Source organism: Mesoplodon bidens (genome assembly GCF_964165515.1).
Source record: "Mesoplodon bidens genome assembly, chromosome: 9".
Lineage (NCBI taxonomy): Eukaryota > Metazoa > Chordata > Mammalia > Artiodactyla > Ziphiidae > Mesoplodon > Mesoplodon bidens.
The window spans coordinates 98,962,689-98,976,118 of record NC_138166.1 but is presented as its reverse complement, the minus strand read 5'-3'; the positions used below and the strand labels follow the sequence as shown (position 1 = coordinate 98,976,118).

At 42.0% G+C, this 13,430-nt stretch overlaps 1 protein-coding gene across 1 annotated transcript in view; it reads right to left on the bottom strand.

Moving 5' to 3' along the window:
- Positions 1-13,430, bottom strand: part of CNTNAP2 (contactin associated protein 2) — a gene marked incomplete at both ends in the record, with an annotated part of 1,080,529 nt that overhangs the window by 69,156 nt on the left and 997,943 nt on the right. Inside the window, one exon of the mRNA XM_081243680.1 lies at positions 10,648-10,804. Within this exon, the coding sequence (XP_081099806.1) occupies positions 10,648-10,804 (157 nt within the window). The remainder of the gene's footprint in view (positions 1-10,647; positions 10,805-13,430) is intronic.

The following is a 13,430-nucleotide window of genomic DNA, read 5'->3' as shown; positions in this document are numbered from 1 at the left end:
CGGGAAACCACCACATGCTCTGAACATTTGACAGGTTCACACCTGATTAATCTCTCTCCCTTTCCTGTCATCAATATTATTTAGGGGCACTGGTCAAACCATATTGACACTTTGCTGACATCGTCTCCGGAGCCCAATTACCTATCTGTCATGATACAATCCACGAGGTGACAGGAGAATACTATGCTATGCCAAGCAAGTTGGCACCAAAGTGTCCCTGAGACAGAATATAACAGATCATTTTTATGCTTTTTCTGCAAACTAAGAGAGACATTTCCCTGTCCCCATTGCCAGTAGGTCTTTTAAGTCACAGGGCTGCTTTGTATCTTGAGCTATCCAGCATCTGCTAGATGAGCCTGGCGGATATTTCCTATTTCACATCCCGAGGTGGATTCCTAATGAAAGAGCAGAAGCCCTTGCCTTGGGCTCTTAGCCCTGACCCACATATTGAAAAGTAGTTAGGGGCCTCCCTGGTGGCGCAGTGGTTGAGAGTCTGCCTGCTGATGCAGGGGATACGGGTTCGTGCCCCGGTCCAGGAGGATCCCATATGCCGCGGAGCGGCTGGGCCCGTGGGCCATGGCCGCTGAGCCTGCGCATCCGGAGCCTGTGCTCCGCAACGGGAGAGGCCCCAACAGTGAGAGACCCGCGTACCACAAAAAAAAAAAAAAAAAAAAAGAAAAGTAGTTAGGCTTCTAAATGAGTTTACCTGCTAGATTTTTGAGGAATATCCTATTTAGATGCAACTTTACGGTAGAGGAAATCTGGCCAGTGAACTTCAGAAGAGTAAGTATAAGGAATAAAATACCCAGGGTGTAGAACCTTTCTTAAATTCATTCTGGCAATGCTCTGATACTGAAATACATGCTTTGGGGCTAAACAGCATTAAAATAAAGTTTCCTTTTTCTTTCTAAAAAAATTTTTTTTAACGAAGTTTAACTTAATGAAGATGGCCTTCATTACATCAAAAACGCATCTCCATTTATGTATCTAAAAAGGAAATATATCGATAGCTACCCATTTTAATATTTTATTTTGTATGTGCATACACATTTGAATATCATCTATTGTTTTGGTCTGTTTAGCAACCAGAAGAGTGTTACTCATAAGTGATATCAGTGCTCCTCATAAAATCACATGCCTATAATATCCATAAAGAAGACTACTGAGTATCAGGATGTAAGCAATTATTATCAAAAGCAGGATCCCAGAGATTAAAAGCACAAATAGCTGTTTCATAGAATTCAGATCAATGAGAAAAAACATATTTTGCAGTAAGGCTAATGGCACGGATGTTCTTGCTTTCACTGTGCTAAATAGGAAAGGGGGATCTTCCAGTTCGCCTAGACACTCATTCGAGTATTGGGGCTGGCGGATGCAAGAGCAGGGATGCCATTTTGTTGTTGAAAATTATTCTTCTATCTGTTTTTTAAAAAGAAAACAATTTACTATTGTCTCATTATGAAACAGGGTGCCTGTGGGGTCCCTACTTTTTAATTTTAGTTTTTTAAACTACTTTAAAACATTTTAATTGAACAGGTTAAATACGATCATGGCAAAAAAATCAAAGAGTAAACTTAAGATGCAGTATGGCTAAAGACAAGTCTTCTGTAAGTCCCCACATCCTTAGTCTACAATAGTTTTTATTGTATAGTTTCCAGAAATTGTCTATGTATGTATAAGGGTTATGGATCTCTATGCATTTTTATTTGTTTTGTTGTTGTTGTTGTTTTTTTGCGGTACGCGGGCCTCTCACTGTTGTGGCCTCTCCCGTTGCGGAGCACAGGCTCCGGACGTGCAGGCTCAGTGGCCATGGCTCACGGGCCCAGCCGCTCCGCGGCATGTGGGATCCTCCCGGACTGGGGCACGAACCCGCGTCCCCTGCATCGGCAGGCGGACCCTCAACCACTGCGCCACCAGGGAAGCCCTCTATGCATTTTAAAAAAACCGGACTCATCTCATACATGGTGTTCTTCAACTTGCTTTTTGCCCTTTCATCTGGGCATCTTTCTATGCAAGTGTCTGTGTATCTATCGCCTTCCTTTAACAGCCTAAATACAGTGTAATTCTCTAAAACTCTGTTAATAGACATTTCTATTAGGGTTTGTTTTGTTTGGGCTGCTACAAAAAAGTGGAAAATAAAATCTCAGTATTTATATTTGTTCATATTCATACAAGAATGTAAATGCCAGATAGTGAAAAGTTCAGTCAAAAATTGATACATGAACGTTTTGACAGCAATTTCCAAATTTCCCTTAAAGGTGGCTTCCTTGACTTCTCTTCCTTCCTGAAGAGAAATCATGAAATGAAACTGGACTGATGTTGTCACTGCACATTGTGGGTCAGACTACTGTCCCAGAGGTGATATCACCTAGGACTGAAATGTAGATTTGGGAAAATATACCCAACATGATGGCCTGTTCCAGGCCAGTGATAGACTCAGCTCTTTGTTGTAAACTGTTTGAAGCTGAGAATTTTCTCCTGAAAGGGAATTAATGTTTGTACCATCCATCAGCCTGAGAAACAAATGTTCCTCCTCTAGGAACTGAGGTAGGGCTTGGGGTGAGGAGGAAGGACTTCCTCCTCCTGTGGGTTCTCACAGAGGTGCCAGCCTAGATCCTAATGCTCAGGGCTGCCCCAGGAAGATCATCAGTGAGAGCAGGGTGGAGATCCAGGGGAAGGATCGCTGGGAGCCAGCAGGGCCTCGGGGATCAGAGTTCTGCTTGTGGTCTCTGACCACAGGCAGAAGGCGTCAGATTTTTCTAAGTCCCAGCCCCTAAGTAAGGTCTTGCTGAAAGACACAGTGGGGTTTCCACATCTGTCTCCTGTAAGAGCATTAGTGATAGCCACAGACTGAGACAGCCGTCACCAGCAGCACAAGAATCTCACGAGGCGGCACCAGGGCACTCAGGCAAGACGGCCAGAGTGGACGGCCGGGAGGAGTTGCTGGCGAACACCAATGGGCTGTACCTCGGGACAATCACGACCTAACCCAGCGTGTATTTACTGGATGTAGTCAAAACAATTACAATAAATGTTAGGGGAGCATTTACTAGTGAAATACACATGTGCATTCTCACTTAGGAGTAGCCTCTCATTTAGACTTCACATCTATCCCACAAGGTAGGTATTATTACTGTTTCAATTTTTTTTCTAAGGAAATAGTCACAGAGCACTTATGTAACTTGTTCAAGGTCGCTGAGCTAGCAAGGAACAGAACCAGGATTCAAAGCCAGGTTACATTTAGAAAATAATCTGAACCAAAAAACCAAGTAAGGAATACCACAGAGGTGAGTAAAAGTAGATAATAAAATTGAAATCCTACACTCATGTTCATAGCAGCATTATTCATAATCGCTGAGATGTGGAAGCAACCCAAGTGTCTATTGACAGATGAATGGATAAAATGTGGTGTACACATACCATGAAATATTATTCAGCCTTAAAGGGGAAGGAGATTCTGACACATGCTACAACACAGAAGAACTTTGAGGACATTATGCTAAGTGAAATAAGCCAACCACAAGAAGACTGTATGATTCCATTTATATGAGGCACCAGAGCAGTCAAATTCATAGAGACAGAAAGTAGAATGGTAGTTACCAGGTACTTGGGGGAGGGAAAGATTGGGAGTTATTGTTTAACGAGTAGAGCGTTTCAGTTTTGCAAGATGAAAAGAGCTCCAGAGATGGACTGTGGTGATGGTTGCACAACAAAATGAATACTTAATACCACTGAACTGCATATACTTAAAAATTGGTAAGACAGTAAATTTTTTGTGTGTATTTTATAACAATTTTAAAAATTGGAAAAAATGAAATCATACTGTATATAGTACATGTGTTGAAACTTTTACAGAGTAATATTTGAGCTTGAATCTGGAGTTTGCCTGTCCTGGGCTTGAATCTCAGCTCTATGACTTGTTAGCTGTGTGACCTTGGGGAAGTAACTTAACCTCTCTGGGGCTTCATTTCCTCATCTGCAAAATGAGGAAAAACAGCACCTTCATCATTGGGTCAATGTGATGTTTAAATGACACGATACGTTTAAGCTCTTGAACAATATTTGGCACATAATTAACACTCAAAATGTTCACTATTATTATTATTTGAACAACATGATGGGTGAGAATGCACATATAAATATTTCACTTTGAGTAAAACTGAACATGTTTCACAGAAAAATGTTACTGAGAAGATAAGATGAAATTAAAACAATGAAAAAATATAGGATGATTACTTATAAAAATATTCCAAATATTTTGCTGTTAGTAGTTGGACAGTAAGCTGAGCCAATCAAAAGTTAAGATTCTGGGTTTGAAGCAGTGAAGAGGTTCTGCTGCCTGTAAACACTGTCATGGATTATTTCTGGCCCAGGAAGAAGAGCTCCACAGACACGCCAATTCCTGGTCTATGGAATAGGGCACTACCGGTTAGTATGTGACTGGCCTTTCTACTATTGAGGTGGGAACAGATTACTAATTATAACACAAAGACTGTGCTAATGGATTTTCACCTCACTTATTTCCTCCCATGTATGTGCCCATCTTGGCCAGGACACAACTATCCAGAATTTCTACAAGTACACACAAGAAGGTACTGAAGCAATGAATGGCACACCTTCACTGGTAATTCCACTTTGGAATTGCTAATTTCAGATGTGATGATTTAGCTCATTGAGTCGGGCTGTCAGAGACCAGGAATTACCCAGTGGTGGGCACTTAGCTGAGACCAAGGCTCACTTAAGTAAGATTCTGGCACTGTAGGTGGGAATATTTACTATTGCTGTGAATAGTAAATCATAAATGTTAAATTACATTCAATCTCAGAAATAACTGTGCAGAATTTCTCATGGCATAGAAAATCAGGCAATTATTGAGGTGCTTATAGTTCTCACAGCCCATTGCCACTTTGCTGTGAGACACAATCACACTTGGAGCTACAATCTAATTTATCTCAGCTCCATTTTGGTGTATTTTACTCTAGTAAATAAGAAAAAAATGCTTAATCTAAGTTTTAGAGTTCTTTGCAAAAAGAACATATAATACATTGTCTATTGTTTAAGCTTTAAATTCAAAACTTACATATAACTAGTGAAAACATTAAATTCATAAATCATTAAAAAGATAAAAACAAGAGTAGTCTTCCTAGATCATGATATTGTCGAAAAACACTGGACTAGAAGTTTGGAAATCTGGGTCTTAGTGTTATCTCCACTTCTCATTTCCAATGTAAGTTTAGAAAGTAATTAAAATTTTCCTGGACCCCAATTTATGTATCTGAACTTTAAGAAATTTTTAATGATTCCAGCAATCCCACTCCTGGGCAAATACCCAGACAAAACTATTATTTGAAAAGATACATGCATCCCTTTGTTCATAGCAGCACTATTTACAATAGCCAAGACATGGAAATAAACTAAATGTCCATAGATAGATGAATGGATAAAGAAGATGTGGTACATATATACAATGGAATATTACTCAGCCATAAAAAGAATGAAATAATGCCATTTGCAGCAACATGGATGGACCTGGAGATTATCATACTAAGTGAAGTAAGTCAGAAAGAGAAAGACAAATACCATATGATATCATTCATGTGTGGAATCTAAAATACGACACAAATCAACATGTCTAAGAGACAAACAGACTCACAGACATAGAGAACAGACTCGTGGTTGCCAAGTGGGAGGTGGGGTGGGGGAGGGGATGCACTGGGAGTTCGGGGTTAGCAGAGGCAAACTACTACATATGGAATGGATAAACAACACGGTCCTACTGTATAGCACAGGAAACTATATTCAATATCCTGTGACAAAACAATGGAAAAGCATATGAAAAAGAATATAGATATATGTATATGTATAACTGAGTCACTTTGCTGTATGGAAGAAATTAGCACAACATTGTAAATCAACTATACTTCAACAAAATAAAGAAAATAAAAATTTTAAGATTTTAGCTGAGCTTCCATTCAACATTCAAGTAATAAACTAATATACCTACTGCAATTTTACACACTCATCTATGACAGCACTTTACAGACCTTTACGTGAATTGGGAGAAGCACTATCTACATTTTGCTGGTATGAAAGCTTAGAGAGGTGAACTGCCCAACTTAGGTCCCATAAAGAGGAAACAGCGTACGAGGATACTGTGCACCCATTCGTCTCAGCTCAGTTTAACCAAATGATTCTCTGTGATTGAGGTAAGATGACTGGAAGAAGTAACTTTCTTAGCTGGACTCTGGAAGCATGAGATTCAGGAGAACCTCTATTTTTACTTTTACATCACAACAAATGTGGTTTCACATATGCGGATTTCACTTGGGTGTATGCACTAGATTTTCCTTTTTCTGAGTCTCTCAGCTGTCCACTGTGGTAGGACAAAAAGAACTGGATACCAGTGACCATGGAGCACACACTCCGGGTAGCCTGGACAATGAACCGGCTGGAAGTGCTCCCCGGTTCTCTCCGTCAGGGAGGCTGCACTCAAGTCAGCTTCCTGCAGGGGCCCTGGCTTCCTTCCTGTTCCTGCGGGACTACCAGACAATGCAGTAAAGAGCTGGCCCTATGCCCAGCTGGCCTGGTGCCCTCAGAATTTGATTCCTCCACTGACAAAATTGCTCTCACTCTTGCCCTATGAGAAGAGAGAAGCCAGGGGTTCTTTGGAACACTGTGCTCAGCACAAGAGCCTGGTCCCAGCATCTCTTTCTGAGGGTTGATAGGGTTGGTGGACCTGGACCTTCTCTTCTCTTGATGGTCTCTGACTTGTAAGTTTCTCTGATAAAGGCTGCTCCGTATCACTGCCACGTGGTATTCTAGAATTCGACTTGAGCCCTGTGGCCCAGCAGGTCGAGAACGCAAAGGGACCTCTTTCCACAGTCTGCTTTCATTTCTTAACATTCATCTGGAGCCATTAATAATTGCAATGAGAATTACATAATTAAGAATTGCAGGGCCTCCCTGGTGGCGCAGTGGTTGAGAGTCCGCCTGCCGATGCAGGGGATACGGGTTCGTGCCCCGGTCTGGGAGGATCCCATATGCCGCGGAGCGGCTGGGCCTGTGAGCCATGGCCGCTGGGCCTGCGCGTCCGGAGCCTGTGCTCCGCAGCGGGAGAGGCCACAACGGTGAGAGGCCCGCATACCGCAAAAAGAAAAAAAAAAAAAAAAGAATTGCAAACAGGTATGTATCCACACTGCACAATTCACAGAATATTTTCCTATTCCACATTCTAGTTAACTCTCACAAAGATCTACCAGTCAAGATTTACTTTTATCATACAGACGACAAATCTAAGTTTCAGACTGGTTAAAAACCTGCCCCCAAAGTGGCAAATCTTGGCCTGGATGTAAAGTCTTCTGTCTCCAAGTCCAGGTCTCTCTCTACTGCTCCTGGGAACTTTGGAACACACCTCCAGAAATGAACCAATCATTCTAAAATATTGAAAACATCCACAGAACAGGTCTTTGCCAGGTGCTGGTGAATTCAAAGTCCCATAAGACATCACCAAAAACTTCTTTTCTTGTGCCAAATAGGGAAGATCATTTTAATAGCTATTTATTGTAAACATATTTATTATACTTTTCAGTTTGCTCAAAATATAGTGCCCCTATCATGAGACATTACACAAACTTCATAGAAGCGAAGGGGTGAGGATGTCTTAGCTGCTACTCGGCTGGAAGGGAACAAGACATCAGCACTGCCCAAGTCCCAAGTAACTGTGAAAAATTATAATCCAATCAAGAGCTTGCTAGACGGGTGTGTCTGTGAGTGAGGCTGAACAGATCTGTCTATACCGTCTTCCCATCTGTGATTTGAATTCAGGTGTGTTCTTGGAAATACATTGCTCTGAAGCCTGTATGTTTAATCAGTAATCCCATTAATGGTACCCCTCTGGGTTTAGACATGGTGTTATGGTGGAACCTCAAATTTAATATTTTCAAAGCTGAACTCATCACCTACCCCCTCAAATTGTTATTTCTTAGCCTGATAAGGAATTTAACCATTTCTAGGTGCCCAGTGGGGAGCCTACCCAGACTCCTCTCTTTCTTCTCACAAAGTCATAACTATCAAGTGCTGTAGGTACCACTTCCCAAATATCTTACATATATTCCCCTTTTTCCATGGTCTTGCCCTTGATGCCTTTCTTTTTATATATAAATACATATTTTATTTATTTATTTACTTATTGATTGATTGATTGATTGATCGATTGATTGCCACGCCAGGTGGCACATGGGATCTTTGTTGCGGCATGTGGCATCTTTTAGTTGTGGCATGAAGACTTCTTAGTTGCAGCAATGCAGACTTCTTAGTTGTGGCATGTGAACTCTTAGTTGTGGCATGTATGCAGGATCCAGTTCCCTGACCAGAGATTGAACCCAGGTCCCTGCATTGGGAGTGTGAAGTCTTACTCACTGGACCACCAGTGATGCCTTTCAAGGACTATCTTGACATCCTTTGCTGACTGTTTTCCTCCCCTCCCACTGCCGTCCCTATCAAGGTTTCCTCCACGGGGCTCACTGCCAGTAAATCCAAACTCCTACCGCTCCCTGCAAAGAATGGCAGCTCTAATGGTATCCTGCCCAGGTGCTCAGCCTTACTGTGCTTTCTCCCTTCTCCACATTACAGTCCAGATCTACTGCACTGACAGTTCCCCAAACTGGCTGTCCTTACTCATGCTTCTCCTCCAAGTCAGTCATGCAAGGAAGAGTGTGCCTGGCAAACTCTTACTTCTCTCTCAGGCATCCCTGTCTTGTAAGGACTTTCCTAACTCCTCCCAACTCTCCCTCAGTTGGACTTTACATTTTCTTGCACTGGTTTTGTGGTATCCTGCAATGTCTTCTTCAGGGCACTGATTGTTTTATGTGGTCTATTTGTGTGTGTGTTTTCTTCCCAACTAGTTTTTGAGTATCTTGAGGACAAAGAGCGTGTTCTATTTGTCACTGTATCCCTAGCACTTGGAATGACGTCTGACAAAAATGAATTTCTCTTGGATTCACACTCAAGATTTCCCTTTTCCTTCTGAATATGTCAACTCTCTTCTGTGGTAGTACAAGAAGAACTGAACAGTCTGGGTTCCCTGGACAATCTGAACCATCTGGGACAGTGCTCTCATTTCTGGTCAGGGAGGCTGCACTCAAAGTCTGCTTCCCGAAGGGGGTGTGAGTCAAAGCTGAACAGAGAAATGAATCAGAGAGAGCCCATGGAACTTGCTTAAGGACCCACAACTAGTAAGAAGTGATAGGAACATAAGTCAGGGCAGGGGTTCTTGTTATTGCCATTCTCTGTTTTATATGCAGTACCTAGAAGACTCCCTGGCACATTAGAGCTCCATCAATATTTGCTGAGTAAATGACTGACGGAATGAAGGACTGACTGACCGACTGAGTGAAAAGTTATCTTCAAAGCCCAGGTCCTTCTGATTTCATTCTCCTGACTTGTAGTGTTTGTACTGGGTATGAATGTGTGTGTGCGTGTGCGTGCATGCGTGTAGATACGCCTTTCAAAGAAAATTAAAAAGTGAATATCATGATTTCCTCTTTACGATAAAACACAATTAAAGAATAATGATAACTATTTATACACACACACACAAATTCTAGGCCACTGAAACGTTCAGCCTTGGTAATTCATTTCATTTACTAAAAGAAAAATGGCTTTTGGAAAATAAGCATCCAACCTGACAATCATATAACTTTACATTCAGAATTAGTTTTCAGGAAACTGGTAGGATGACCTTGTCTTATAAATTGTCCCAAATAGTGTAAAACAGAGGCAACAATAATAAATTGTGGTTGGTCACGTGAGGAAATGCAGGACTTTGCTCTCTGCTGCTGCCCAGAGGCGGGAATGTAGCACAGCTGGCCTCTCCACGTGTCAGAAAACCAGAAGCAGGTGCAGGATGTGTGCTTCTGGGAAGAACCGCACTCAAGTTTATATTATTCCTCTCCAACTTCTGGGGCCTTTTTCTTACGCAATGACAGCTGATTTATCTTTATCTATTACTGACACAGAACCAGCCATTCACCGTGAAGCAGGACAAAAGCCAGTAGAGGGATGAAAAAAACCCAAAATAGATCTTCCTTGAACTGATTTGTATCAGTTATAAACAGTTCAAGGCATAAAAGAAAAGTAGATCGGTAAGCACTGTTGCTGAAACCGAGAGCAAAGCGCAATTTTTTCCCTTTTTCCCCCTGTCTTTTTTTTTTTCTCTCATCCAGCTACTCAAAGCAAACATTGCAGGGGGTGGAAGCATTCACCACAGGAGGCTGTTTGCAGAGAACGCGCTCACACGCCTACACACAGGCTCCCTGCCCGCGGCCACCCCCTCTATTGTCACAAAGCACATTTTATAATGCAAATCACCGTCTACTACATGGCTCATTATTTCCCTCTCTGAATAAAATATGAACACATCCATTATGTGTTCTTCTATTCTAAATGCCTACCCTTGTAGCACTGACCTCTTTCCGCTTCTATATTTTTCAGAACGTCCCTGACATTTGCCAACTGGGTTAGCTCTAAACCTTTCTAACCTATTATCTTATTACTTCAGCACTTTTCACACTTTCTCTTCCATCTGATTAGTGTGACCTACAGGCACGCTAGGGGGGCGAGCCCGCACGCTAGCCCCCGCACACTCACCACTGCTTGTAATCCGCGTCACAGTTGCAGTAGTATTTGGGGTCCGTGCAGTTGCGCTCGATGCCACAGGCGCATTTCTGAATTCCGGGCCCGGAGCCGCCCCAGTAGTAGTGCTTCTCGTTGGCTTTGCCCACCCACCAGGTGTAAGGGCTTCCATCTGCAAGAAAGGGGAAAGGCACACTGAAGTAGGACCAGGACCCAGTCACTATCGTGTCACACGTACATCCCCCCAACCCAGGAGCAGCATCTCTCTCTGATAGACTGAACATCATTCAACCCTCTTAGAAGTCAATGCAATTCAATAACAGGAATATTTAATAAAAAAATACCAGAGGGATCGGTAAGCTCAAGTTTTCCCACCGGGGTATATGCACCTCTTCCTTTGAAAGACACGTTTACGTTCAAGCTGCAGGAATTTAGGGGCCTGTTTTATAAATTGGCTGCCCAGATGGGGTACATCCACAATGACGGTGTGTAGGCCATGCACCGATTCTTTAATATACAACTCAGTTCATGGCTAGTTGTGCTTTTTCTGTGAAATGATAGTCATGGAGATGACAGAATATTAGAGCTAAACATGAACTTATGCCTTAGTATGATCTCCTTATTTTACAGGTAAGCAACTTAGGTCCAGAAAGGTTACACAATTCTTTCAATTACACAGCAGACTGGCTCCCAAACCAAAAGTTTGACACTGTATCTCACAAGACATTGTACAATGCTCTTTATACAATATTACTTCGCTTTATTATTTGGCCTAATATTCACCCATTCATTCATTCACTCATCTAATCATCAAACATTATAAGAAACTCAGCAGAATAATGGAGAGAAAAGATACAGATTGAGAATTCAGTTCAATTATTATTATGAACCCACAGGAGAGTGGGTGAGGGAAAGGAGGTGCGGAAGGAGGGTTTCCTAGAAGAGGTAACATATTTGAGCTATGTCTTGAAGGTTAAGTTACCCAGGTGGATAAGGAGGTAAGAGAGGTAAGGACTCCTACATAAAGGAAGCAGAATGGCAAAGTTCTATATGGAACACTCAAGTAGGAGTGTACCCATCGATGGTACAATAGGGCTGAAGAGATAAGTTTGAGAGGGTAGCAGGAGTAGGTCACAATAGACAGTGGGTAAGGGTCATAGCACAACAAACTTTGTCCAAATAAGAAGTTATTTTGCCTTGGTTTATTCTTGCTTTTCTGCGTTTACTTCTTCTTATTTAAGAAGGTTGAACTTCATTCTGAAACTAATGGGAAACCATTAAAGTATTTTAAGCAGGAGATTTTCAAGATCAAATTTGTGTTTTAAAAGATCTACAGTGAAATGAAAGACAGATTTCAGGGGGATGGAGTCATGGAGGCCAGATGTGATGCTCCTATGTTAATACAAAAGAGAAATAATAAGAGAGTAGTGGAAATGGAGAGGAAGAGAAAGTGGAAATTTAGGAGGTATAACCAGCTTGGGAATGTTGGGATTTAGGTGGGAAGATGGTGTGGAGATTAATCCTGGGTTTCTGGCTCAGGTGACTAAGAGGATGGTGATGTGCTTCACCAAGGTAGATCACAGGGAGGAAGATGAGAAATTTAGGGAATGTCGAAGAAAGGATGATGAACCTGATACATGAGTCAGGCAAATGGCTATCGAAGTCTAGATCTCAGGAGCATTCTCTGGGCTGAAAATCCCATTTTAGGAACTATCAGGTAAATGATTGGTAGCAGGACAGACGTCACTGGAATCTTTTGGATTCCAACAGGACTTAGAGAACAGGAAGAGAGGGAGCTGGCCATTGTGGAGGTCAAGAAAGAAAATGAACAGAGAGGGTGGAGGAGAAACAAGCAAAGAATTTCCAGAAAAGCAGTGTGGTCGGCCTTGTCAGATTTCATAGCAAAGTCCATTAAGATGAAGGTTTGGACTTTTAATTTGACAGCTAGACGGTCTTTGTTGAGAGGATTTTCAGGTGAATGATGCGAAGAAGATGCCAGGCAGCAGCAGGCAGAGGAGGGAAGGGAAGGGAAAGGAAGGTGGAGGCCCTGAGAACAGCTTCCCACGCAGGAAGCTGGGGAATGAATGGAATCTCATGGAGGCTGTGCGGCCAGTAAACCTGCACTTGACAATTCAAGTCTCCAGGCATATGACTAAAATTCCATTCTAATAACTCACCAGCCTTTCAGGATGTTAGGTGTACACTTGTCCCAGTATCTGTGCATGTGCTTGTGCTTAGCAATAAAAGGAGGAAAAAGTCTTGCACTCAGTAAGCTACTGTGTAAACAGTCACAACATCTAAGGAAATAACACAATAAAGTAAGTGAGGGCCATATTGGAATTGTGTAAAAACTGCTGCTGTGCCTTCTCACATATGCCAATAGCTTTTGTTTTTGTTTTTGTTTTATTTAGAGATAGGCAATTTAAAGGCAACTGTACTGTGAGTTCAGGCTTGATATAATAAATGAGCAACTGCTCTGAACTTAGAAAGGAGTTATTCAGGTATTGCACTTCATACAAATTTCCAGATTTTCCAGTTGTGTTGACTTAATTTGGAAAAGTCACTGTTTTTCCCTTCACAAGATGATTTATGGCACCTGAATCTTAAGAAATACATTTGAGTTGATCTGGCAAGCGGTACAGAGGGTGATTTCAGCACCCTGCTCTGAAGGGAGGAAGATGCCAGCTCTCTGAGATAAGGGTCCATTCTGAAACCTTGTCTCCCACGTCTCTGGGGCCTGTCCCAGCAGACAGGGGGCTGTTTGCTTTCTACATTCAAGCTATTTTGCTTCTCGCTTC